The 27,792-nt window shown below is 52.4% G+C and overlaps 1 protein-coding gene across 2 annotated transcripts in view; it reads left to right on the forward strand.

Annotated features, from left to right (window-relative positions):
* The first annotated feature begins 501 nt into the window (after positions 1–501).
* Positions 502–27,792, forward strand: part of Wdr1 (WD repeat domain 1) — a 39,422-nt gene continuing 12,131 nt past the window's right edge. The window contains exons 1-10 of one of the 2 annotated variants that reach the window (XM_074042617.1): positions 502–690; positions 1,082–1,203; positions 9,596–9,686; positions 14,335–14,482; positions 15,596–15,776; positions 22,426–22,503; positions 22,723–22,803; positions 23,084–23,317; positions 25,227–25,319; positions 27,186–27,337. In XM_074042617.1, the coding sequence (XP_073898718.1) occupies positions 675–690; positions 1,082–1,203; positions 9,596–9,686; positions 14,335–14,482; positions 15,596–15,776; positions 22,426–22,503; positions 22,723–22,803; positions 23,084–23,317; positions 25,227–25,319; positions 27,186–27,337 (1,196 nt within the window). In that variant the 5' untranslated portion in view covers positions 502–674. Of the gene's footprint in view, positions 691–1,081; positions 1,204–1,564; positions 1,661–9,595; positions 9,687–14,334; positions 14,483–15,595; positions 15,777–22,425; positions 22,504–22,722; positions 22,804–23,083; positions 23,318–25,226; positions 25,320–27,185; positions 27,338–27,792 lie in introns of those variants that run through there. The other variant, XM_074042618.1, reaches the window with a different exon arrangement.

Below are 27,792 nucleotides of genomic sequence, written 5' to 3' on the forward strand. Positions count from 1 at the left end.
AGAGAGAAAAGCCGGGAGAGCTTGCGCCTAGGAAGCTGTTATTTCTAAAGGTTTTGCTTCGAGGGAGGAAGGGCAGCCCCTCGTCATACTTCAGAAAAAAAGCAAAGCGAGTGTCTGCAGAATACTTGAAGACTTCTGCAAACCGAGCTTTACTCGGTGAAGGCTGGTTAGGGGCTTGGCAGTACCCGCCTCGCAAGCACGAGAGAAAAAGGCGGCCCCGCTCCCGTCCCACCGACCCCTCTCCCATCCCACCAGCCCCGCTCCCTTCCCACCGGCCCTTCCGGATCCCGCGAGTGGGCTGACACCGCCTTTTCACAGGCCGTCTGTCTACGTCACTTCCGGGGCGTGGCGCCAGGCGGCCGGCGGGGGAGGGGCGGGCGTCCGCGCAGGCTCGCGGGGCTGCAGCCGCTGAGCTGAGCGCTTGACTATATATGGTCAAAGCTGGGGGCGAGCCGCACCGGGACCGCGCTTCCGGGTTCGGGCGTCCGCAGCGGCAACGCGCAGGGCAGGCGCGAGCCGGCCTCGGAGCCCGGCCTCGGACCGCCCCCTCCGCGCCCGGCACGCCCGGTGCCGCCTTCCGCGCTGTCCCTGGGCTTGGCCTCGGCGAGGTCCGTTTGGAGCGCAGCCGGCCCCCAGGCTGTTGGCGAGCGTGGCGCGGTAACAAGTGGGCAAGGATGCCGTACGAGATCAGTGAGTGCGCGGGGGGCCCAGGCGGGCGGGCTCGACTGCCGGATCTCGGCAGGGTCTGCGTGGGGAGGGTGCGGCCGGCGACGCGCTCAGCCGATCGGGATGCGGGGCGGCGACCCCCCAGCCCGGGGTCCCCCCGAAGTTGTCGCTGCGGGCTGGGCAGAGCCGGCAGAACCCCGGCGCTCCCGTGGGCCCTGGCCCCGGAGCGCGGACTAGGAAGTGGAGCCGGCCCTTGCGCTCCTGGAAAGTGGCGGCCGCCCCTCCCATAGGAGGCAACAGGTGACCGGCCGAGACCGGTTCGGGGCCCCTGTCGCTTCCCTCCCGTTCCCTCTGTCCTCTAGGGGCCAGACTGGGGTCCTTTCTAATGCGCCCTGCCGCGTTTGTGTCTCTGCAGAGAAGGTGTTCGCCAGCCTACCCCAGGTGGAGAGGGGCGTCTCCAAAATCATCGGCGGCGACCCTAAGGGCAACAATTTTTTGTACACCAATGGCAAGTGCGTCATCCTGAGGAACATTGACGTGAGTAGACTACCCCCTTCCCCACGAGGCCGGTCTCTGCAGCTACCTTAGGAGTGGAGAATTCTCCCCACCCCCCATCTCCCTGCCCCAGTGGCCTGGGGAGGGGGAGAATGCCACGCCCCCTGCGCCTCGGAGCCACACCTCTGGAACCTTAGAGGACTGGTCTGCTCATCCAGTCATCCAGGCCTTTTTTTTTTTTTTTTTTTTTTTAAATGGAGAAACTAAGGTTCCAGTTAGTTCAGTCCTTAGGGCAAAGGCTCTGAATTTGAGGGATCAAACAGAAGTGGTCAGTTGCTGCTTATCTTGGGGATGGGAGGGTGCTTGGGCCTGTCTGACCCCAGTTTCCTCATCTGCAAAACAGAGATGGTGAGATGATCCCTACTTCCCTGGTTGCCTGGGCCGCCTGAATGAGCTGATCGTCCTCAGCTGGCCATGCCTGGCACACATGGAGCACTTGGTAAATGGCCCTTACTTAGGCTTAATCATAATGCCCAGGGTTTCCCCATGTGCCAGAGCCTGGACTAACACACCCAGCACTCTGGACGCCAGCCTGATCTGCCACTATGAATCTGCGCCTCAGAGTGAAAACAGGAACCAGTTTATTCCTATGAATCACTCTCTCATTCTCTGCAGGCACTCTGTACCCAGGCTGAACGTGTCTAGAGCCAGCTTCTTGGGAAGTCCTTGCAGGTTCACGTTATTCCCTTGTAGTTATTGCAATGACCCAGTCTGCTTGTCACAGCCCCCTTTCCCCCTTCCAGGTCAGCAAGCTTAACTCTTGCTTCTCCCTTCTTCAGCCTAAGAAATTGTATGGGGACTGGAGGCTGGCAGTGCCAGACCTGTTGTTTGGGGGGGCTTCTCCTGGGTTGTGTTTTGGTGAAGGGCTAGTACACAGGTGGAGGTTTCATTTCACTTCCTTACAGGGATGTCAGCTCTCATTCCTGTCTTCTGGAAGGAAGCCCTTGGTGGGTTGAGGTTGTGGCTTACATTCATACTTGGCCTCACAGTGGCTGAGGGAATGCAGGGGCTTTGTGGGCTCATTTTCCTTGTCTGTAAAACGAGAGGCTGCTCCCAAGTCTGCAGTGTTGCTGGCTCTATCTGGGTAACCTAGCCAGTCACTGCTATGCTCTGCTGGAAGCAAAGAGCTCTGGTGATTCCTGCCCTGCCAAGGATTGCTGGACACCTCACATGAGAGGGTGGCAGGTGCGAACCTGCCTTGAAGATGCTAACAACTTACTAGTCACATAGATTCCTAGAAAGCTGATCTAACCTCCTTCTAACTGGGAAGGCATCACCAAGGGCTTAAACAAGTAGAGTGGGGTCCCAAGATTTGGAAAAGGTAAAAATCAAGGTGCTGACCAGTGACTCAGTAGTTTGGCCACAGACGAGGCACTGAAGCATTCTCGGGAATTTCTGGCAGTAGGATGTGTGATTTTTGCCACCAGCCAGGCACCCCCCCCCATGCCATTGCAGTCTGCAGTGGGTTCCACCTGGGGGCACCAGCCTTGTCTGGTGCTGTGCCAGCTTCCCTTCCACCAGCGGTGGCCCAATATTCCCAGAGGAGTCTTGCTCGGTGAGGGGAAGGGGCTGATTCACCACCAGGGAAGAGCAGCCCTTTGCAAGAAGCACTCTTGAGTCTCAAAGCCCGTTCTTCCTTCTGAGATCTCCAATCTTATTCCTCCCTGGGGCTTATCATTTTGTCCTGAGTGTCCATCCTCTTCCTGCCCCAGACACCCTGGGGTGCTGCCAGTACATCCCTCTCTGCAGGCACTAATTAGTTTGATTGATGACCCACTGGTCCTCAAGTAAACGTGCGTAAGATTTTTATCAGGGCAGAGTGTTCCTAGGAGAAAGTGAGTTACGAATTCTCAAGAACATTCAGGTGTCTGGTTGAAATCTAGGCTCAGGAAGAAGGAGGGAACAAAGGCTGGCGCCATGTCGTGGAAGGTCTAAATCCATGATTGGTATCTCACACTTCACCTTTGAGGTTGTCTTGTGCCCTTCCCCAAAAATGCAACCCCATTCCTCTGACCATTGACACCCAAAAGCTGGTACTCCATTCTCCTATACCATGTTTCATCCTTCAGCCAGCCCTGCTGACACCACAGAGTATGCAGAATTTGACAGGACTGTACTGCTGTGCTCCCACCCCATCCTTTAACACCTGGATTATTCCACCCTCCACTCGCAAAAAACAAAAAAAAAGCCAAACTGCTCTCCCTGCTTCCATCCTTGCTGCAGCATTGTCCGTTCTTTTCTCGACACAGCTGCTAGAGTGGTTATGTTCAGACAGGGAGGTCCAGTTTCTCCTTGTCTCCTTCCACAGCCCCCATTGGTGAAAGCCAGAATCCTCTCTCTGGCTGAGAGGGCCTCACCGTCCAGCTCTCTCCCTCTGACCTCCCCAACTCTCATTGCCAGCTCTAGACCCACCGCATACTTCCAGACCTGCCACATACTCCTCTAAGGACCTACAGTGCCCTGCGCTGGCTTGCTCCCTGATGAAGGTTTCCCTTTAGATGTTGCCTCATTTGCAGGGATTCGCCTAAATAGCATCTCCACCTATGGCCTTCTCTCACACTTGGTGCTGATGTTGAGTAGGAAACAAGCTTGCACATAGGCCGCTGCTGCCTTGAGTGCACACAGGTCTCTGCCTTTCCCACCAACTGAACACCCACTCCAGGAAAGCAGGCTTTCCCATGTCATTCACTGCTTGTCCTCACACTGGAAGAGTGCCCAGCACACGGCAGCTGCTTGATTAAGAGAAAAGTTATGTCGATGTGCAGTTTTTCTTTGAGACAGCGTCACTGTGTAGTCCAGGCAGGCCTGGAACTCGGGATCCTTCTGCCTCAGTCTCCTGAATGCTGAGATTCCACATGTGCACCACCATGCCCAGCTTTGCTGCACTTGAATTTTTTGGAACCACCTTTTAAACTTGGAACATACTCTTACCAACTTTCTACTGGGAGCTACCTCTGTCATTTATTTTGCTGACTTAAAAGTTGTTTTGTGAACCCAGGATAACAGCACTTCTCAAGCTTTAGGAAGAGAGATGTTTTTCTCAACACATACCACATCCCATTGCCTCATGTGAAGAGGAAATTCTCTGTAGGATTAAAGCAGGTGGTGATGAGGCTGTTTACAAACTAATCCAGGAGAGTACGCCAGAAGTAAGGCTGCAGTGAGAAGTGACCCCGAAAAGCGCACACAGGGATTTTAAGGAAAGCACCAGGTCCTAAATTCTGGAACTAAAATATACATTGGAAAAGTTAGGACTATGAAGTTAAATTTCAGAGAGTAAAACATACATAGCAGTTTGACATGGTTGTATATCCACATACAGTGTCACTGGACTTGTCTCTTTGAACAGCATATGTAGGCCAGTTTGGGGGAATGCCCACCGACTTTCTCTTGATCTGCCAACCACATGTGCAAGGACCCACAGGTGGGAATGGGGGAGAGCAAGACTTGAGGACTAACCAAGTCTCTCTGTCCAGCCACATGCCTGCTAAGTCCCTGATACACATCCAGAGTGGTTAGAGGCCCTAGCACATGGAGCTTGCTGTTGGGTAATGAAATGAGCTCCAAACAGCAGAAGGAAGTGATAGGTCGAATGACCTGAATAAACAGGAGCCAGGAGTCCATGCACCTTAGCCTGGCCACCTGATAGGAGAGAGGAAGCAGTGGGGACCTTCATCACAGGACAGTCAGGGAAGGACAGTGAGGGCCAGTAAGATGAAACTGGGGTTGTCACTACAGTTCTGTGGGAGAGGGGAGCAAGCAGAACCAAGGCTGGAGGCCTCAGAGCAGCTAGTGGCAGTGAGTGACACAGGCAGCCCTGAAGTAGACCCTGGAAGGAAAGAAAGTTGTGTATCTAAGGTTTAAGGCCAGGAGGCAATTGGGAAGCTGCTTAGACATTAATGCATCACTCAAGGGCTCCTCAGCTGTGGTGACCATCCTTTGTTCTGGATGTTTCTAACACATATCCACTAAGCCAGGATCTTGCTGAGCCATGCCCTAAGCCACAGGGTTCATCATTCATCACTGCTTGTCAGGAAGGGTGGTTTGCCCCCACCCTCATCTCCCTGACGGATACTGGCAATGTTTGAAGAGTTGTGTTGCTGGTATCCAGTGAAGAGAAGCCAGAGGTGTTGACAAGCATCCTGTGAGGTGCAGGACTATTCTATAACAAGGAATTATTAAGCCCCAAATGCCAGTGCTGGGTTTGAGAACCCTCTTAAATGACTCACACACTGAATATTACAGGCATGTCTTCGAGCCTTTGGAGCACGAGGCAAAAACCACGTGTGCTTCCCAGTGGCAAGGGTAGCTGCTGGAGTTTAGGGCCGTGGAGAATGAATAATAAGCGTTCTCCTAGAAGGGGGTTTAGACAGGAAGCAGCATGAGACTGGGATCCTCTCAGCCCCTCTGTGGACTCCTGCAGGGTGGCCTTGGTGGGTGGGGGAGAAGAGCCATGTTTAAGGTAGTGGAGTGATGATCTGCTTGAGGCTGCAACACACGTGGTACAGGTCCTGCCTTGTGGGGCAGCACGGGAGTCACCGTATGTGTTCGCTGCTGCACCCCCAGGGCTTGCACAGGGGCAAGTGCTGGGTGGCTCTGAGGCCGTGAACAAGTCGTACTTAACACCTGTCTTCTGAGACAGCGTGGTCAGGTTCAGCCTTGCCTGGGCATAAGTTCTGGTCGGGAAGTGCGAAGGTTTGTGTTGCTGCTTGGGAGCTGGGTCCTGCAGTAGTTAAGAGTTGGCCCTAGTCACCACTGACAAGAAGGGCCCTGTACATTTTGTTTAGCACAAGTCCAGCTACTGCAGGATCCGCCTTTAGCCCAGGAGTATTCAGAATGCAGTGCCCTGCCTGGGAGCACATGCCTACCTTACCCTGGTAGACAGTGGAGGAACCCCCAGGCTCTAATCTGTGATGGATGCAAGGGGACCCCCTTTTCATGGCTGTATTGGACCGCTGAAACGTTTGGTTTGGAGACCTCCCAACCTTCTAGTATATTCACCAGATTCACTGTGGGCTAAGAGCTGAGGTGAGAGGGCCAAGCCCTGGACGGTCATATGTTGCCTGTACCCCGACCCTTCCCTCAGATCTGACCTTCATCCCAAAGGGAAGAGAACTTTGGAGCTTCAGGGGAGAAACTGCGTGCCATCCCAGGCACAGTGGTTATGTAACTCCTTCTAGAGGCCCGTTAGCAAGATGTTGGTTACGTGAGTCTCCTCCCAGACAGGACAGACTTTGGAGGTGTCGGGGCATTTGACAAGGCTCCAAAAGAGGATTGGAGTTCCTGGGCAAGAATTGGAGAGGCGGGGTGGAGTGGCAAAGGATGGTGGTTTGATGCAAGGTAGAGGGACTGGGCAAGTGGTGGTTGCTGTCCCCAGAAGGGACAGGAAGAACTGGGTTGCAAAGAGCTGATAAAGACAGACTGCCGACAAGGGCCAGACCTGGGAGGCCCCACAGGGTGGGTCTCTGTAGGCCAGGACTTCCTGCTTGCTTCCTGCAGACCTGTGTCCTCTGATTGCCAGAGCCTGCCCAGTCTGCAGCAGTGCTAGAAGGAAGTCTGGGGGAAGGGCACCCTGTATGGAGGACCGTGAGGCTGTTCTGAATGGTGGAGTGAGTCTGGGGGCCCTGCCCACAGCAGTAACTACACCCTGGTGGTCCTGAAATTGGTCCCTTCCCATCTCATGCTCATTATTGTAACTCCTTCCCCAAGACAGCAAGAGGGGACAGTCTGGACTAGGCTTTCCAGAAAAGTACTCACTGGGGGCAGGGAGGCATCCCATCTTCCTGGCAAGAGTAGAGCTCCCACTGTGAGTGGAGTAGGTGGGGAGGAGCTGTGCTGACTCAGATGTAAGTCATTATCTGTAATTTGGAGTCTCTCACCCCACGGCTGACCCAGTTGTATTTAGAATACAAACGAGAGTGAGTGAGAGAGAGAAAGAGTGATTCATCCAGCCCAGGGTAGGATTTGCTGCCCTTCAGGGCTTTTCATACCCTGTGTGCAGATCTTGACCATTTAGGGGAAGGAATTTTAGGGTCAGAACTTCCACCAGGCCCTGCCTAGTCATCTTCCATCCTGGGATCCTTTCTTCACTGACTTGATTGCTCCCTTGGAAGGCAGTGTGGTCTCAGAGGTCACCCTTCTTCAGATCCAGTGAGGGGTTCACAGCCCCTGAGAGGTGCGGTGTCACCTGCAGAGTGGGTGGTGTTCCCATATGGGTGAGTATGGGGCTCTTAGTGTCGAGCCAGTGCTTGGTGAGTGTGGTCTCCTGTCCACCTGGTGTTCAGCTGAGTGCTTTGTTAGGAAACTTGTCCATGTCAGAATATCTGAACATGAAGGAGGGGCAGCTTCAGTGGGTGTGATTTAGATACATATATACAGCTCAGATTTTGACACCCTAATCTCATCCCATAACTGTGGCCAGATCACAGTGCAGAACATTCCCATGATTTCAGAAAGTCCCTCAGCCCAGCCCACAGCAGCTCCTGATTTGCTTTCTTTCCCTGAGGTTGCCTTTTCTAGAATTTCTTTCCTGTGAAGGGAATCACACCGTATGTGATCTTTTCTTTGCTTTTACATAACAAGCACAGAGCGTTTGAGATCCATTTCTTGTTGAGCGTTCAGTTTGTTTCTTTTTGTTGCTGAATGGTGCTGTGCTGAACGATTGTACCACACCTAGTTTCTCTTCTCGTGCATTGATGGCCATCCAGCCTGGGGCTGTTCTGAATAAAGCTGGTGGCCTTTTGTGGACATATGCTTTCCTTTCTCTTAGGGGGACACACAGGAGTAGGATTGTTTGATGATACGTGTGTGCTTAACTTTATAAATAACTGCAAAACTTTTGTAGCTTATTGCTTTCTATTTGGACCAAAGTATGTGGACATTCCAGTGTCCATCCTCCCTCATCCTCACCAGCATTTGGTGACATTGGTCTTTTTATTGAGTCTCATGGGGGGTATGTAGTGACATTTCCCACAAGACTAACGGTGTTGAGCACAGTGGCTTATTTGGCACTCATAATGTCTTCACTGGATACTCCATCTTTCTGATTTCATTAGCAAATGTTTTTCCCAAGATGGATTAATCACACATAATAAATAATGCTGTGTTAAGTCTTAGGGGTGAAAGATAAAGACTACAAACATTTTTCCTTCCAAAACCATTTAGTGAGCACGTTACTTGCTAAGTGCTCTGATAACTGTTAGATGTCACACTAAACAGGTTACAGAAACAGAGAAGGATGGAACGTTAGGCAGTGTTCTGTGGCTGCTGGAGGGCCAGCGTGAATGCTGTGCAAGCATAGAAGACCCACTATAGGCCATCTTGGGAGGCTTCTTAGAAGAGGTGCTATTTACACTGGTGAATGGTTGAGTGGTATTAGCAGGCAGGGAGACCAAGAGAACTGGTGTTCACCGATGTGGGAGGTTATGTGTGCCAGAAGGTGACTGCATTGACTGGGCTAGAAGCTGAATAGTCTCTGGGATTGGGGCAGAGTGGGATCCCATGACCAGGAATAGACAAGTTTCTGGGGTTCCAGACAGAGTAGTAGAGAGACAGGAAGGGATTGCAGGTAGTAAGAACAGGTAAAGATTCTGGAAAGCTGGGCAGCCCAGCCACCACACCTATTGTGTCCTCAGCCTTGAATCTGAGAAGCTGCCGCTTTCTCAAAGTCCTTTGGTTATAGAAAGCTGGCATCAGGGATGGGAGAGTAAATAGCCATGTCTTTATTTCCTCCTGAAAGCTTACCTGTGCAGACCATTTAGAGTGTGTGGGGAATTTGTGGGAGTGTGCAAGGCAGAGAGGACAGGAATCTGTCCTTTTAGTAAAGTGAATGTCATTACTGAGGAGTAAGGATGATCCTAGTCCCGAATGCTAGCTCCATTCTTGACACAAACACCCTCCAGCCTTTGGTCTGTGCTACAGAAGGTGTGGGGAATCCGCATCTCCCCCAGCCCCATGCCTGCTCTGCTGAGCCTCAGAACCAGGAGCTGTTCCCAGTCAGACACTGACCTGGCTCTGGGAGTCGGACACAGCTGGCTGGAGTGAACGTAGCCTCAGCTGACAGCTTCCCACACACTGGCGGAAAGGAGAATCATGGAGTTCTTTTTTCAATCAAGCTTTTGCTTACTGTGTACATTCTACAAATACGTGTGTTCTATGTCATGGAAAGTACAAAACAAGCAGAGGAGAAATGGCCTAAAATTGTCACCCTGAGAGGCAGCAGCAAGTGGCAGGTGTACTTGCAGATGTACTTGTAGGACTTTATGGATAATGCTTTGACTTGGGTGTTGGTGTGCCTCTTCCTCAGTCTATGCACAGGGGAGCTGGCAGCAGCTGGCTGTTTGTGCGTTTCACCCTGATCTCCTTCTCCCCGCAGAACCCAGCCATTGCTGACATCTACACGGAGCACGCCCATCAGGTGGTGGTGGCCAAGTATGCACCCAGCGGGTTCTACATCGCCTCTGGAGGTACCCATATGAGCACAGCTCTAGGACATGTACAGTGTGGCCCAAGTGGCACCTGGGCCTAAGACCAAGCTGGGCTGTTGGTTTGCAAAGGCTGGGGAGGGGTGGCAGGTTTTGAGCAAGGGGATTGATGTAATTAGCTTTAGTTGAGACTGCCCAGGAAAGAATAAGCCACCAGAATGCCCCATTGCAGACCTGGCCTTCTTTCTAGAAAGTACACTTTGTAGTTTGCAGTTTTTCAATAGGCTTCAATTTGTAGGTCAGCAGAAACATTCATGTGAAACTGGCCAGAGGCCTTTAGGTGGCTGTACCATGAAGCATTGGAACTCAGCGTGTGTTCGTGCGTGTGCGCGCGCGCGCGTGTGTGTGATAGCTGTGTATTGTGTCATTCTTGCCCGCTGCTCCTTTCCCAGCCAGCCTCAAAGCTGATGCTGGCATTGTGTGTGAGTGCTGGCCTTTTCCCTCCAGCCTGGGCTTTCTGTGTGGCTCAGTAGGAGGCTGGAGCAGAGGAGGGGTGTGAAGTTCTTTACATTTGTAGTAGCTTTATTCGTTTAGTGCTTTGAGGTAGAGTTTAGCCATTTACAGATGAGGAAAGGAAGCACGGGAGATAAAATGGCACACCCTGCATCTCATTCATTTGTTCACTCATTCATTCATTCATACACTCAACAAAAATTTATGGCCTGCCTTGTTTACTGCTGTCTCCAGTCCCAGGGAGGGCATGAATGGCTGCTGTGACTTCCTCGCCATTGCTGAAGAATAACAGCTGGTACTCAGTGCTGAGAGAGTTGTTACTAAAAAGGGGAAGGACCAGGACCAGGATTCTTAGTGCTGGGGCCATCTTTATCTGCCCTGCAGATGGTGCATGACTTGCTCCCTGAGACTGTGTATCTGGGAGATGGAGTCCTGCAGGGTTGGGAGAGACCTGGTCTCACCCCTTACTAGCTGTGTAGCCACAGTTGGATCTTTTTCTGTAAACTGGAGCTGTGAGTACTCCTCCCCCCACAGGGGTTGGAATAGGATCCAGTGAGGTGATGGGAGTACAGGTCTCGTACCAGGTGCATCATTGTCACCTGTCACTGAAACTGGGGCACGCTTTAGAGAGAAGGGGTCCTGTGGTAATAGAGCCAGGACAATGGACGTGTTGCTGACAGCCCACCAATTACAGTGTGGGCTGGGCCAGGAATTTGGCACATAGTAGGCATTTAGTAGTTGCTGTGTTGAGATCTACTCACCTCTAACCCACGGTTTATGTTGGCTCTCTGACCATCTTTACTTCTCTGGCCTTGGTTGCCAGCAAGTGTCTCTTCATGTAAGCCTCAGGATTTGGCTCTGGTGCCTTTTTAACTTGTGTTCAACACAGCCAGGAGCCCTGACAATGTCTTCTCAGGGCAGAAAGGTAGTTGGTGAGGGCATCCACTCAGCTCACCACACCTCCCTGCCCTGCCTGCCCCAGCTCAGACCCTGGGGTCCCAGACCTGACCTCCCTGTCCCCAGGGGGCTGTTGAACAGACAGAAATCGATGGCCTTCAGATCTAATTCGGAATCTATGCAGAAGACTGGTGCAGAGACTGGAGCGAGGATGGGCCACATAAATAAGTGACCATCAGTTTGATATTTTCCTCTTCAAAGCACGCTGATTTGGTGGAGGAGCCAAGGGCGTTCATGGGCCGGGACCACTTTTGCACATTTCTAATCCATTTCTTTGAATAGAGCAAGGCGATTGTTAAGGATTACAATGAAATGTTGGCTGCAGAGATGAGGCTTTGGGCTAAAAATAGTGTAGCTTGAAGGGTTTGGAGAGAGCAGGGTGAGAGAAGGGGAGGCTCAGGAAGGACCGTGCTGGTTGCATGTTGGTTACCTGTTACCTGATGTGCCTGGTGGGGTTGAGGTCCCAGTACCCCAGAAAGTCCTCAGCTCCCTTTCAGCTGGGCCCAGCCCTCTGTGGAATCTGTAGATGTGTGTCATTCTGACTGGCTGCCAACTCCTAAAAGAGAGAACCTTCCAATAGGGCTACTACATGAGGGGCCTGTGCCAGTGAGCCGAGCACAGACAGTGATGTTCAGTCTTGGCGTCTAGAGCCCAGCTCCTATGGGAGGGTCCTTAGGGCAGTGGTCATTTCTAGGGCACCTCAGAGCCAGGTGCTGGTGGCTTATGCTTGTAATCCTAGCTACTTGGGAGGCTGACATCTGACGATGAAGAGGTTCAGTGCCGGCCTGCGCAAAGAGTTCCAAGAGTCCCCATATCCAAAATAATCAGAGCAAAATGGACAGGAGGTATGACTCAAGCAGTAGAGCGCTTGCTTTGCAAGCACAAAGCCCTGGGTTCAAACCCTATTCCCACCAAAAAAATGTTCTAGGGCACCTCAGCTCTTCAGTAGCACTGCCTTTGGGGAGTTTGACGCTCATCTGTCCCCTCACTTCCTGGAATTTACGCAGTCAGTCCCCTCAGCACCTGACAGTGACCCTCTGATGGCCCTTAGGGTGCAGCAAGGGTTCCTGGCAGGCTTCCTGGAGAAAGGAGTGTTGGTGCTCAGAGTTGAAGGCTGGTGGGTGGCTGGGCCAGGAAAGACCAGGCTGGGGGTTCAGTATGAGCTGGGTTCTCCTTTCTCTGCTCCACCGCACCATATCTGCTGAGCAGCAGTGTGTACCCAGCATATGTGGGGATGCAGACACACTGAAACAGCTACTAGCATGGTGGCTCCCTGTACTAGTGTGGACAGGAGCTTACTAATAGAGGTCCCTTCCTTTTGTCATTCGGTCCTTTGCATGGGTGCTGTGTCTACGAACAGATCAGTGAAAGTGTCTTTTCCTGTGTGCTTCCCCTCTGGCCCCTTACCAGGGGGTGATTGGTCCCAGCACCTGGCTTGGCACCCAGTAGGCCCTCAGTCAGTTTTTGGCAACTGCTGCAGGATTTCCCTGATAGGTCAACATCTAGTTCTTTCTGTCTCTTTCCTGCCCCACCTGCTTCTGAGAAGAGTGAAATGGTCTAGGGGGAGGCATTGGAAAAGCAAGTGGATGCCAGTGGAGGAATGGAGCCAGAGTTAGTGCAAGGAACAGCAGATTAGCTCAGGAAAGTAGAAACGCAGGGCATGCCCTGTCTGAGAGGGTCGGGCATCCTCCACCCTGTCCTATAGAGTGTTATCTTCTCCACGGTGCACTGAGCACAGTGGACAGCCTTGTGGCCGTGTGTATTTGGGTGAATGTGATGTGATGGTGTGTGTACACACGTGAGCGTGAGTATGTGTGCATGTGGGTATGTTGCATATGTGTGAGAGTGTGTGCCCATCTGTACACGTGGGTGGCCTTCCTGTGCACAGCACTCCTCTAATGCTGCAGCGCCTTCTTGCCTTTTTTGGTGAAGGGACTTAACTGATCAGGTCTCCAGGTTATCTTTGGAACAGACCTCAGCAGCATGCCAGGCCATCTTCCCAGACCTTACCAAGCAGTGACTAGGGGCCCTTGTTGAAACCCTCCAACCAGACTTAGCACTGGCAACAGCCCTCATGTGTGCACCCTCTTGGGTCTAAGCACTGGCTGTATGTTTGCACATAGGGAGGAGTCTCCAGTATACAGAGCCTGCGTTAACTCATGGCTAACTCGTAATGAGTGCTTACTGAGGACTAGTCTGAGACTTTGCACAAGGGCCTTGTTTTATCCTCATAGCCCTACAGATGGCACTGCTCTTCCCCCTCTCATTGGGTAAAGCCACAAAAGAGGCCGTGTGGCTTATTGGAGATCTAAAAGCCCGAACATGGTGGAGGTGGGTTTGGGCCCTGGGTTGAGGCTGGACTGGGAGCTGTCTCTACTTCTGCCTTCCCTTGGCTCCACTTAGCCCAGAAGATGAAAACCAACTTCACTGGAGCCACCTGTTGGTTTTGTGCACTGCTGGGTAAAGAGGCCTGGGGTCCCTGGAAAAACACTGCCTGCTTACGTAGAGAAGAGGCAGAGGTTGCACATGTTTCTTACCACAGGCACAGTGCTAATTTGGGAGGAGGTATGTCGAGACTGGTATTTAGTGGCAGGATCTGGAAAGGGGTGGGTCTTCAGTGTTCCTTTCTTTACAATGTGCTGACAGTGCCCTGGTGAGAACAGAACTGTGCCACGGTCTGTGTACTGTTCTCCTTCCTTCACAATGCCCACTTCATCTGTCTCACTCAGCCCTCGCTCGAGCGCTCAGAACCTCATGTGATGAGTGAGGCTGCTGATCTGCCTGATGGCAGTAGCTATACAAAGGTCAGGTCTGCAGGTCTCCCATGGTGGGAGAGATGGGCACCACAGCAGTGTCATGCTCCACAAGTGAAGGATTTGGTTCCAAGTGTTAAGGAGGTGACCTGGGGCCCACACGCCATGTGGACACCCTACCAGTCATGAAGCAAAATGCATCGTGTTGGGATTTGGGCTTTGCATGTCCCTGGGCTTTTTCTGGTGTCTATGCAGGGTTTGCTGTCCAGGTGAAATTCAGGGGCCCCACAGCAGCCCTGTGAAGGCAGTGCCTTGATTTAAGAGTAGCTGAGTGTTGTATACCTAAACCAGGCTCTTTCGTCCAGAAAGCTGGGAATACAGCCTGTGCTAAGGGGGTTGGAAATGTGTGGCCCTGGCCCAGCGGAGAAAAGTGGCTTTCAACACCCTCATTGTATCCTGTTCCACAGATGTCTCTGGGAAGCTGAGGATCTGGGATACAACGCAGAAGGAGCACCTTTTAAAATACGAGTATCAGCCTTTTGCTGGAAAGATCAAGGACATTGCCTGGACTGAGGACAGTAAGAGGATCGCCGTAGTCGGGGAAGGAAGGGAGAAGTGAGTTGCTTGCCTCAGCCTCTCCCTGCCTACCTTCCCCTGCCACAGCCTGCCCCTGGTGGGAGGGTCTTTGTTTACTTGGACTGGTGGGGCTGAGCTCCTGGCATGAGATGCATGAGTAGCTGGAGCCACTGGCCCCTTCACATCTGGCTTGGGGCACACATAAGGAGGATACTGTATCACAGGCTGTCATCAAGGCCTAAGTACCTTCTCTCCCCTCTCTGACATCCTGAGCCCTTCACCTCCTACGAAGTCCAGCTGTTGTGCCCACATCTCAGGCAGCAAGAAAGGAAAAATGAAAGAGACATGCCTCTTTGAGGGGATCCTCCAAACAGCTACTGCCCAGCCACTAAGCTGCAAGAGGGGCCAGATATGTGTTCCTCCTAGCTGAGCATGTCTTCTGAAGTCCTGTGAGCATAGCAAAGAGATAAATGGTTAGTGGGCAGGCAGCACAGGTGGTGGCTGTCCTCAGGGCTGGTGACCAGCAGGGTCAGTGCTAGAGCTCAGGTCTCATCCTGAGAGCTGTCAGGGCTCCCACCATAGCTTCCCTCAAGCACTTGAAGTTGACAACCACATATGTATCTTTCTCTAACTCAGAGACATGTTCTGGTAGGTTTTAGTTCTTGTGTGGCTTCTCAAGTCCATGCCTGTTGATCTTAATTCCTTTTTTATTCAGCAGCAAACAGTAACTAAAACAATCATTTTCACTGAGTGTCAGTGGAGAGTGAGGGAGCTCCTTTCCCAGTAGAGGATGGTAGCTGGCATATTTCTTGGTCCCTTCGAATAAAACTGTTAGGGAAGTGATAAAGCCATAAAGAGACACCTCTAGTGACACCTTCCACATGGGAGGCACTGACACTGGGCCATGCAGACATGGACTTCCAGTCCCTTCCCAAAGGTACTTGGGTTGCTCCAACTTGTTCTCAGATTCCTTTGGGCATGTACTTTGTAAAGCCAGAATCACAGGCTTTCTAATGTATCCCATTAGTACCCTGAGCCAAGGCTGTGCAAACATCCACCCACAGCCTTTGTGGTCTGGCAACTTAGCTCTTGCATTTTTCCTTGACCTTCTGGGATTGATATTTTTTCTCCTTGACTCCTCATTGGGTAAAGGTTTGGAGCTGTCTTCCTGTGGGACAGTGGTTCTTCTGTGGGTGAGATCACAGGACACAACAAAGTCATCAACAGCGTGGACATCAAGCAGAGCAGGCCATACCGGTTGGCGACAGGGAGCGACGATAACTGTGCTGCATTCTTTGAGGGCCCCCCATTCAAATTCAAGTTTACAATTGGCGTAAGTGGACTTCAGTATTTAAGGGTGGTTTTGGGGGTGTGCTTTGTGTATAATTAGACAAGTGTCCTGAGCTGGAGGTACCTGTTAGAAAGAGCCACTAGCTGCCTGCTTCTTGCTGGTTCAACCTCAGGCCTGCTGAGCCACCAAAGGGGCAGGGGCAGTGGTCCCAGGACATACGGATCAGTCTCTCAGGTGCCTCCTCTGAGATACCGGGACAGCAGAGATGCGCCTACACTGTGGCTTGTGACTGGTAAAATCAGATGTTCAGCTTGGTAGAAGAGTGCCCAAGTGCCCTAGGAGCTGTCACATGCTTTGGTATAAACATTGAGCCTCAGGGGGCCCGCTCCTCACATACCCCATCTTGCCCAAGTGCTGGCTTCTCAGACTCGGGTTCCCATCCACTGTAGGATGGTGGTATGTGGAAGCCATCTGTGTCTTGAGGATTTTAGCTATGGACAACCCATGGAAGTCAAGAGCGGCTCAGTGCTCATCGTGTCCTGTGGTTTATACCTGTTGGTCAGACTGGCACACAGTATTGTGGGAGCAGGGGGCTTAGCGTGGACCCTGTGGTTCTGTACTATCCCGTCTTTACTGTGGAAAAAGTAGTCAGCACTTGTCCTGGTGATGAAGAGAAAAAGGTGGAGTGACCACGCTTAACTGAAAGAAAATGTTTTAGGTGGTTGAGTTTGGGGCTCTGCCAAGGTCTCAGGACTCCTCATCTTTCAGGAATGTTGGTGTTCCTGCCTCATGAGGGATTAAGTGAGATAATGTCCCTAAAGTGGCTCACTGAGGAGTACTGTTCATTTTAATGACTTAACACAGTGAGTCATAAATAGGCAAGGGTGTGCACAGGACTCACACGGTGGGCAATTTTCAGAGACAGATCTTGGCTTAGGGTACAGACCGCTATCCATGGACTCCCCATTGCTAGTGAAATGTGGTCCCTGGAGCTCAGATTGAGCAAGCTGCGGGTTGCTGGTAGGCCATGAGGGAAGCTCAGTTAGGCTGTGTCCAAGGGCGCTTCCCACACTGTAGCTCTCAGATCCTCACTCCTGCAGCTACTGCCTAATTGGTAGATAGTGAAGACCTGGCTATTTTGGGAGGTTTGTTGAAAGCTGTAGCTCCAGGTCAATGGTTTTAAGTGGTGCAGAGGCCCTGCAGACTATGGAGTGAGTAATACTGAGCCAGCCAATCACCTGAAGCTGAGCCCAGCAGAGGAGAGAAGAGGTTTCTATAGCAGCCACTGTTTCCACTGACAATCTCTCCACTTCCGAGGCCTCCCATGAGTTCTTTTTGGACTTATTTGGCCTTACTTTGGGCTGTTTGTGGGTAGGGGCTCCTTTCCATGTCTCGGGAGGGATCCTTTCCCTTGCAAATGTGTACTAAATGCAACACAGAGCATCTAAGTGGTGTAATGGAAACGGCTTGAGTCCAGAGGAACAGCCTAAGCCCATGTCCTCCACTACCCTGTATTATCCTGTGTGTGCTCATTCAGAGGCATGGCCAGAACATTGTCTCTTCCTTTTTACTTTCTAATCTCTGGATGCAGTCCTTGCCCAAAACCCCAGTCCTAGACTATTAGGTAGAAGCATTTGCTTTAAATGGTCCCATTCCCAAGTAGGCACCACCACCTATACTGAGGACTTCACTCCCAGGAGCCCACACCCGTAATCCTTCCTGTCTGGGGACCTAGAGGTGAGGGAAGGGCTGGGAATCAAGGTCGGAAACATTAGGTGGCACCTGATATTGAGCTGCTTGGCTGTGCAACCTGCAGGCTGGACATGCCTTTAAGGCTCCCTGGGAAATGAAAGATGGCAGCCCTCCTTCATGGCCCACAGCCATGGGAGAACTCAGAATTTGGTGAATGGTGAGATAATCTCCACAGGTGGTTTGCACTTGCATTTGAGCTCAGCTGGCATACTACGGAAAGAACAAGGGAGGGCCTTCAGGAAACCCACCTGCCCAAAACACCTGTGAGGTGCTGCTGACGTGTGTTTGGCCTGGCCTGCTCACCAGTGGGATGAAACTGCAGCTGTGGGACTGGGCAGTGGGCTGCCTGCCTTTCCTCAGCTTCTCCCCTGCTGCCTGTTTCTGAAGCATGGGACGGTCACTTACTTCCCAAACTAAAGGGCCAGTGTGCAGACAGATGAGGAGATGAACAGGGCAAAAGCCTAAGGCAGGCAGGACGTTTGTGAAGGACTTGGAGGAGTGAGTACCTGCTGGCCGCCTTTCCCTGTATGGGTTCTTCTGATCATGTCAAAAGCTGGGGGTGTGGTGGTTCTGAGAAATTACAGAGCCTTTTTATAGTGAAGGCTTTAAAAATGAAAATGTGTTAAGGGGTTTTTTTTAATTATTATTGGTTTTTGTTGTTATTTTTAAGTGGAAATTAAGTTTCTTTTACTGTGAAAATCCAAACAGTAGTAGTCTTGTCCCCATCTTCATCCCCAACCCTATGACCACCGGGGATCAGGGCTACCTTTGCCTCCTTCGCTGCTCTGCAGGCCAGGTGGCCCGTGCTTGCTGGAACTCTCCTCCAAGTGACCAGCCCACAGGCAGCTCTGTCCTGGGGTGGCCATCCATTCCCACACCTCTGCTCCCTGCTTCTTGGCCTGTCTAGGCCAAGTATGGAGCTGGGTGGTGACATTACAGAGCTTTTCCAGGCTCCTGGGCAAGAAGGGCCTGCAATTTTGTGGTGAGGGAGGGCACAGGCTGAGTTTGAGCTGCTGCCTTGAACAGGAGTAAGTCGTTTAGAATTTCATTATAGTACACACTTAAACAACCCTGCCAGTGTACCCAAGAGGGAAGGAAAGCAGCAGTCCAGAAAAAAACAAGAGGGACCTTCCTTTCAGAAGTGACAGCAGGCCACTTCCCATCTCAGTTGCCCAATCTTGGGGTCACATTGTTTTCTCTTTTGTTCAAGAGCTCCGAGCAAGCATAGATTCTACTCCTCTGAACCAGAGTTCTGGCTCACCATTAGCCAGAGTAACCTGCATCCATCAGGCCTCAGGGACTATAGCCTGGCCTTGCCTGTGTATGAAGATGGAGGAGTGCTTTTCCCTAGAGTGGTCCCAGGCTTTCTCCCCACCTTCGTGTTCCAGATGCAGTGGGTGACCTGAGGAGGTGACAGGAGTCACAGGAGACACTGGGTCTGAGTTAGGGGTGGTTCGGGCCCAATGGCCCCCTTCTTCAGTGCTCACATTCTGTGGACATAGGTTGAGGTCCCCTTGGAGGATCTGAGCAAGGCCTAAGGGGGTGGGTGGGTGGGATTGTGTCTCTGTCCCCACCATGGAATGTTTCTGTGTCAAGCATGCCCCTCTGATAGACACATCTTGAAGTGTGATCAACACCCATTGGGTGATAATTTTTGGTTGTGGTGTGGCCTTGAACAAGTTTCTGTGCCTCCAGCCTTCCTTGTCTTCTTCTGTCAAGTGAGCATTTGACGGTCTGGGATGACCGAGGCTTCTGGATCTGTGTCCATGTCCTTGTTCTTAGGTGGCGTGGGGCAGTTTGTGTCCATCAAAGAGATGGTTCAGAGCTGCCATGACTCTGTGATCTGGAGCTGTTCTCCCCACCTCCCACTCCACCCCTCAGTCTGACTGTGCCTGAGCGGAGTAAATGTGCACTGAGAGGACCAGTGTTCCTGGCTGGTAGTGTTGTGTCCCTCTGCTTGTCTGTCTGTGTGTGGTCGTGCTCACAGCAGGCTGAACTGGGCTTTCCACTTTCCAGATGGAGGAGAATGAGAGGCAGGGGCCACAGTGTTGGCTCATAGTAGAGATGTTGCCTTCCTAGACAAGTGAGACTTGAGCTCCAAGTATGCAAGGCTTCTTGGTGGTGGTGTTTTGGTTCCTTTTTTCTTTTTGTGTTTTTCCGATTTCCTTCCTCATGGCAAGGCCAAAAGCGGACATTTCAGTTCTTTAAGCACTTTTGGGTGCCTGCTCTGTCCGTGCTCCTGGGCCAGTCACCCAGCATGCCCTTCCTCATCCTTGCTTCCCAGAGGGCTGTCCTGTGCACTTACTGATGGTCTCACTGGGAGACCAGCAGGACTTATCTCCTTCTCCATGGACTCCTGAGACGCTCTGGACTGACAGTAAGCAGAATGTCCCCCAGCCCAGGGGGCCCCAAGGGGGATCAGGGTGAGCCCTTGTTCTCCCGAAGAAAGTGGTAATGGGACTGATATGTCCAGGGTGAGTGGAAACGCTTCCAGGAGTGTGCAGGGGGCTCCTTTTGGCTTCTTAGCCAAACTGAGGCAGTGAAGGACATGGTGCTGCCCTCTGAGCACTTCATAGGGAAGATTGCTAGAGCCTGAGGAAGAAGCCAGGTAGGGACAGGGGGCGAGAAGAAGCGAGCCAACAGGCACCAGCTGGCCACAGGACCATAACGTGTGCTAGGCTAAGGTGGGAGGGGCTGGTGGGTGCAGGTGGGCATGGGTCATGGCAGGGAGCAGGGAAGGGTGTCCTCCTATACGGTGGTAGCTGAGGTTGGCAAGAATTGAGGAGGACTCCTAGAGGGGACACCTGAACTAACGAGGTAGTCACTGACCTGGAGCCCAGGGGCACCAGATTCCCAGCAGTGACATGGACTTGGGTGGGTAGCTTCCTACCTGGTTGCTTCAAGCCTCCTTTTCCTTGGTGGTGAGAGGGAGATGATGGGAGGAAGGAGGTATAGACAGTGAAAGGGGGGAGGAGGGAGGGCAGGTAGGAGAATGGTGGTGGAGGATGGACTCTTGGGGACTCACTGATACCCCACACCAGGGCTCAGTGAATGTTAGCTACAAGGAGCCAAGCAGGAGTGGAGTAGGCACAGTGGCACTGGGCTTCTGAGGCTGGACCCCTGAGGTGGCTCTGTGACCCGTCTGGATGACTCCAACAGAGACTTGAGAGTCTGGCTCAGGAGATGACTAGGTGAGATAGCCGTGCTAGACTGCTGAGCCTCTGGACTTGCTGTGATGTTTCCCCAAACGCTCCCTCTCTATACTGCCTGGCTTCCCTGCGGGAAGTGCTATTTTTAGCCCTCGCTTTCTTTGGCTGATGAGCTGCTGGCTGCTCTCTGCCTGAAAGGGGCTATTTCCAGAGCAGACGTGTCTCCTGCCCCTGTGGACTCTCAGTGCCTGGCTGAGTTTCAGGAAGTGGTGGTGGCCTGAAGCTCTAAAGCAGAGGTCCCAAAGACATGCCGGCCCTGAGCCTCCAGGGGCATCTACTTTCTCCAGCCTTCATTTGGCCCCTGTCTTGCAGCTGTTGGTCCCCAGGACACACAGCACTGCCCCTGCTAGGCTGGAGACACCTTTTCAGAGTCACAGAGCCTGGGTGTGCTGTGCTGCTTCCCAGGAGCGTCCTGTCTCTGACCTGGGGTTGGAGTAGGAGGTCTGACCCCAGGACCACTGGAATTGGAGTTTGTTACAGGTTGGAATTGAGCAGTGCTAAATAGTTTTCTCTAATTCATGACATACTCCTTATACATAGCACCCCACTTTGGCCATCCTCTCTTCCCAATGTCTGCTTCATTGGGATGAGTGCTTCCGGCCTCCTAGTTCTTCAATGTCCTGCTGCCCCTATCTGGCAGAGGGGCCCCAGAGTAAGCTGTCACCAGTGTGGCTCCTTTGTCCCCTTCACCACTGAGGAAGTAGCAGGGGTGTGACAAGCCAGTGCAAAGCCCATGGAGAGTTAGGCCCTTGCTCGCTGAGGAAGGGGCATCAAGCAGGGGGAGTGAGCTGGATATTCTCGTCAAGTTGTGGTTACATTGTTAGCTCTGGGTTGTTCAAAGGGGATGAGCACACTGCTCTACTCCATAGATGGTGTAGGGGCTTTGTCTCTAAGGCCTTTCTTCTATCATCCGTAAGTCTCTTGGCTGACAGGGATGGGGACATGGTCCCTCAGCGTGCAGCGGGCTTCCTTGCACCAGAGACGGATGGCAGATTGGTGGCCTGAGGAGTTAAGGATCTGACCTCTGGGGTGGCTCCCAGCCAGAGCATGCCTGAGCCTGCCCAGTACCTGCCAGAGTCTGAGAGCTGGTGCAGTTGGGACAACTCTGGACAAGAAACTGGAACCCGGATTCTTACAACTGGCAGGCTTAAGTTACCCAGCCTCTTTGGACCTGGTGTTCTGTAAAGAATTTGCCAGGAAGCTTGCCACAGCTCCAAAAAGCAAAAGGCAGTTGAACTTAACTGCAGAGTAGGGCATCTCCAGCCTTGGAGCCTGGGTGTTGCAGCACCTATAGGTCCCTGAAAACTCCCACACACACAGGGCACCCCTCAGTTACTCAGATGCTTGTTCCTGTTGAGAGTCATAACCACTGTTTCATTTCTTTTAAAAGCCCTTTGTTGCTCTGCAGATAGATGCCTCCTGGACTGGGCTTGACACAGCCTCATGGTCATGGCCATGACAAAACCTAAGGATTTAGGGCTTGAACTGCGTGGGACCCCAGAGAGAAGAGGGCAGATTCAGGGGAAACAATGATGAGGTTGGGAGGCCTGGCTGGAGAATGATGACCTGGGCAGGGACAACAAGGCTAAAGTGACCAATTCAAGGGACTGCCTGGGACTCTTTTCTAAGCTGCAAGGTTTTCCTGTGGACTGACTTCCTGTTGTCGTGGCAGCTGATGTGAGACAAGTTTTCTGAACTTCATCAGGTGGTAACACTCCTCTTGCCCACAGGACCACAGTCGTTTCGTCAACTGTGTGCGATTCTCTCCTGATGGGAACAGATTTGCCACGGCCAGCGCTGACGGCCAGGTAAGGGCTGGGGCAGTGGAGGGGTGGTGGACAGACAGGCTTTGGGAAGCTCTCCCTCCTCCTGTGTCCTGGGGCATACCACCAAAGCACACCAGACACTTTTGCTCTTTAAAGACCTGGAAGGCTCTGTAGAGCCACAGTGCAGAGAGAAGTGGTGTAGTTACTGCAAGCGTTTACACACCCAGACCCACGATCCACATACATTTTGTTTCTTGGAAGATATACATCTATGATGGGAAGACGGGAGAGAAAGTCTGTGCACTCGGAGGGAACAAAGCCCACGACGGAGGAATTTATGCTGTGAGTATGGATTTGTGGTGCTTGACTTGGTAGCTGTAACTTGGCTAAGTCTGTGTTTACAGCCATTGAAATTCATTTTGAAGTTAGGGGTTAACAGTCGGGCAGTGATGCACAGCTTCAAGGTCAGAGTGAGGTGACCGAAACAGGAGCCCTGCCAGCTGGGGCCATTCCACCTCCTGCCCAGGGCTTGCTTTTCCTGCTCAGAATTGAGGGCTGCTGTCTGGGGTCTCTTTCCACTCTTAAAATTCTCTGACATGTGACACTGGTTTTGATTGAATAGATTAGTTGGAGTCCTGATAGCACCCATTTGCTTTCTGCCTCTGGAGACAAAACCTCTAAGATTTGGGATGTCAACGTGAACTCTGTCGTCAGCACATTTCCCATGGGCTCCAATGTCCTGGACCAGCAGTTGGGCTGCCTGTGGCAGAAGGACCACCTCCTCAGCATCTCCCTGTCTGGGTACATCAATTACCTGGACAAGAACAACCCCAGCAAACCTCTGCGGGTCATCAAGGTGAGGCCTATATGGGGGTGGCTCTGCCCCTGGAACACTAGGAGAGGAGGGAAGAGCGGGGACCAAGGGCCAGATAGAAGCTGGAGAGTGTTTGGGAGGGCAGGCGCTGGTGGGAGGTCATATGTCGCCCCCTTGAGCAACTGTGACAGCTACACACGTTTGGGACCCGGGGGTTTCGGAGGCAGTGGCCTTGCCCTTTGCTATTGTTCTGAGGGACTCGGCCTTTGTCGGTCAGAACACACTGAGTACCAGGGTAGGCGACAGTGCATCATGGAGGATGAGGTAGGGGAATGAATCCCTGGGGGAACCAGCAGAGAGCTTGGGGTAGGAGGGAGTAGACAGCCTTGGATCTGAACCTTGACTGTACAATTTGAACATGGACATACGTTTGAGGGACACTGTGGGGTTCTCTGTGGTCACAGTGCAGAAGACCTGAGTGAGAGCATGGCAGGTGAAGTTGGAGGAATTGCCAAGGGCCAGGCTGGGGAGGACACAGTGGCAGTTTTTTAATCCTCCCTAGGAGGCTCATTCTGGCCTGATGCTGCTGGCCTGGCCTTCCACTGTGTGCCAGGAGGCTGGGTGGGGTCCTTCCTTCTGTCATCCACCCCTACCACTTTGCCCTTTCAGGAGATCTGCAGCCAGGAGTCAGGGTCACCCTCTCAGGCTCCAGCAGCTCCATACCTGACATTTTATGAGTCTGAGCCTGGGTTTAAAGGGAGGGTTTCCACAGCAGGGTCTACCCATCTTGGTGGCTGAGGCTTTCTGGGGCCCCCAGCTGGAGCTGCTCCAGGTCGAAACCCCAGCCTTTCCCTCACCAGTGCAGCCTGCTGCTATGGAGCTGTGGAGACAGCATCTCAGCTGGGCTGACCCTGCAGGGTCTCTGCCCCCTGGTGGAAAGGGCTCCCCGAATCCTGTGGGAATGACTCCTTAGGGCAGGATCAGCTTGGTGCTGCCCTGAGGACAGAGGGAGCTGGGAATGCTTCCATGTTGGTGCCCAGTCCAGAGTGATGAGTACAGAAGGGAAGGTGGGCATAGCCTGGAGGTAGGAAGATCAATCAGCATGGCTCTTCTGGGCCTCCAGGTGTGAGGGTGAGCAATTGAACACAAAAGATTTAAGCTTAGCCACTACCCAGCATCCTGTGCCCAGATGAGCAGTTTACTGTGGGCGCCAGGTATATTGGGCAGGGACCAGAAGCAGTGGTGCAGTTAGACCACACCTCAGCAGCATTTTCTGTGCAGTTAGAGAAGAAACAGAACAAGCTGCCATTGGCAGCAAGAGAAGAGGGTAGAGTCACTTCTAGAGGCAGATGTGTGGTCATAGACAAATCCTCTGTGTGCACACACAGTCCCCTGCATCACCAGCAGTCATGGAAGGTGAGGGGGTAGTTAGTTGAGAGAAAAGAAGTGTCACCAAGCAGGACCTGAAGGCAGAGCCATCACCCCTGCTTGTGAGCACCAGGACCTCCTAAAAGTAATCACATCACTTCCTATGAGGTGAAGCCCAGGTGACGTGCTCATCTGTGACAGTGGGGGCAACATTTCTTCCTGTAGGTGGCATCAGGGGCTGTTGGGTGAAGGCCACATGTCTGCAGCCCGTTCTCATCACTGGGCTTTGATTTAGTCCCTCTCCTTGACCCACATGGGGGTTAGGTGCCTCAGAGTGGGGGATAAGTGGTGGTGGGGCTAGGGGACACAAATGGCCATGGTTTATCAGAAGATCAGTGAACTTGGGGTGGCAGATCATGGCTCTGGTACTTGTTTGTGGGCAGTGGGGCTGCCAGGGTCCCAGCACACCTCAGCTGCTACATGACAAGCTTCCGTCTCTTTCCTCTCACCCAGATAGCAGCTGACAAGCCACAGAGGACAGCTGAGTCCACAACTCACCCTGCCCCGCTTGTCTCCTCCACAGGGTCACAGTAAATCGATCCAGTGTCTGACAGTGCACAGAAACGGTGGCAAGTCCTACATCTACTCTGGGAGCCATGATGGGCACATTAATATCCTTTGACTCAGGGAGTTGGCTCGAGCCCTGGCAGGAGTGACTTTCCTGTTCCCACAGTGCTAGAGAACAGGCCAGCCGGGTGGCCCCAGCCCCAGCTGTGTGCTCCGGGCAGCTCTGGCCTCTGGTGTGAGCGTATGCATCTGGGGCCTCACCCAGAGCAAGCCTCCGGCCAGGACATCATTGCCTCAGTGGGGTCCAGCATGTTCCTCAGCTTCTCTGAGTTGGAACTTCTTTCTTCCATGTAAATGAAGCTGGTGTCGCCCTGTGCTCTGTCCTTTTTAAGCAGGAATCATTGAGGACTCAGAATGACTTAGAAACCATCTAGTAGAGCTCTCCTGTTTTAAAAGTGGGGAAACTGAAACCTAAAGAGGTACGGTACCTTCCCCAGAGTTGCACATCCCGTTGGCAGCAGAGCTGGGACCAGAACTCCTCCCGAAGTTTTTTGTGTTCCCTTGGTGACTGACATTTCCTAGAGGCATGAGTGTCTTCTCACAAACTCCCCTCTCTGGGGCTTCTCCCTAGTGATGGAGTTTCTTTCATGCTTTCCCTGTGTCTCCATGAACAAGATGCTAAACACTCACCTCACAGGGCGATTGGGCCGGCCATCTGCAGAGGCCCTGGACCCAGACCCCCACGTTATCAAGCCAGCCGGCGCTGTGTGTTGTGTTCTGCCGCTTCTGTGGGCGCTCACACTGTGTTGGCCACCCTTTATGTAGTCCTCTTGTTTGCATGCTGCTGTCCCTCCTAGAAAGGGCTGTCCAGGACCCACACTTCTCACCTTACAAACCTGCTTTGTCTTTTCAGGGTTCTGGGGTTTTCACAAGTTTTTTCCCAACCTAGAGAGGAGAGTGGATAAATCACTCTGTGCCCCACTAAACCTAAGAGAAGTGTCACACTTGGTAGCAAAGAAGGTCCTACGACCAGTCTCTCTCTTATTCACAGTTGATCCCTCTGTGGGCCTGAGGCACCACCTACGTCCATTTCCCAAATGTCAGTGCACCTGTTAGTTGAGCTGTGTCATGTCCCTAGCTGGATTTTCCATCTCAAGGATGCATCAGCTTTGGAACACATGTCCAGCTTCCCAGGGAAACACTTGTCTTTATTTGAAATAAGATTCTCATTTGTTGATGTAAAAGAATCTCATTATACCCGGGCGCCACACGCGCAGAATCTCCAAGCTGGTGCATCAGGTCAGCCATCAGCTGAGCAGAGAGCAGAGCCAGTGTCCCTGGGAATGGTCATAGGCCTGACTGTGTTACAGGCAAATGAATCCTTGCTCGCCTAGAGTCCTGGTGAACAGTGGCTCCATCTGAACTGTCCAGTCACTGTAAGAGCCCTCTTCCAGAAGGGCTGTTCTAGAAGTTGTTTTTCATCCTACAGGTTGAATATCCCTTATCTACGATGCTTGGGGCCTGAAGTGTTTTGCATCTTTTTAAACTTTGAAATATTTGTGCATACATAAGGATACCATCTTGGGGCTGGGGCCCAGCTCTAAACATGAAGTTCATTTGCTTCATGTACCCCTTGCACACGTAGCCTGAAGGTAATTTTACGCAGTATTTTAACTACCACATGAAGGATAGCCATCACAGGCCAGTGTGACTCAGTGATTTGAAAATTGGCGTCGTGTGGCATTATTACAAGGAGATGGGGTTGGACTGTCTTGGCCCTCTGACTTGCAGCCAGGCTGTCTTGCTGCCTCCCACTGCCTTGGCTTCTGAAATCCCAAGCTTGGACATCCACGAGGATCTTGTTCTTTGTGGGGCTTTCTAGACCGCCTGGATGAGGGGTTGGTCGGGGTCTCTCTGGAAAGGCAGATGCCACCCACCTGAAACCAGGCTTCTCCTTAACTGTGCTCCACATTACTGGGATTCCGAGACTGGGGAAAATGACTCCTTCTCTGGGAAAGGTCACACGAATCAGGTGTCCAGGATGACTGTGGACGAGTCTGGGCAGCTTGTCAGCTGCAGCATGGACGATACTGTGCGGTACACCAACCTCATGTTGCGGGATTACAGGTGAGAGCTGCCTTTGAGAGCTGGGGATGAGTCCACAGGGGCCCAGGATGAGCCACAGGCACCCACAAGGCCCAGGGCCAGGGGTGGTCACTGTTCTCCACAGCATCCTGTCTGCTCTTTCTAGTTCTTCCTGGGCACCATTGTTGTTGGACCCTTAGACAGGGCCTGAGATACACGGTCCAGATGTGCAGACATCAGGTCGCAGCCCTGCTCTTCAGGAGCTGGCCAGCTCTCCCTGTCACTTTCACTAGTAGAGGTGGGTGAAGGTAAATCAGACCATTGGGAAGGTCAGGTGAGACTCTTGTCATAGCTGGTGCTGGGTGTGACTCTCCTGCTTAAGTGTGAGGTAGGCACAGGCTCTCTGACTCCAAGGGCTGCTCTGTTTTTCACTCTGATACCTTTGATCAACAACCATTGGAACTGGGAGAGTAGCTTCTAACAAGTGGCTGAGCTCT

Source organism: Castor canadensis, chromosome 9 (assembly GCF_047511655.1).
Source record: "Castor canadensis chromosome 9, mCasCan1.hap1v2, whole genome shotgun sequence".
In the NCBI taxonomy this organism is placed as follows: domain Eukaryota; kingdom Metazoa; phylum Chordata; class Mammalia; order Rodentia; family Castoridae; genus Castor; species Castor canadensis.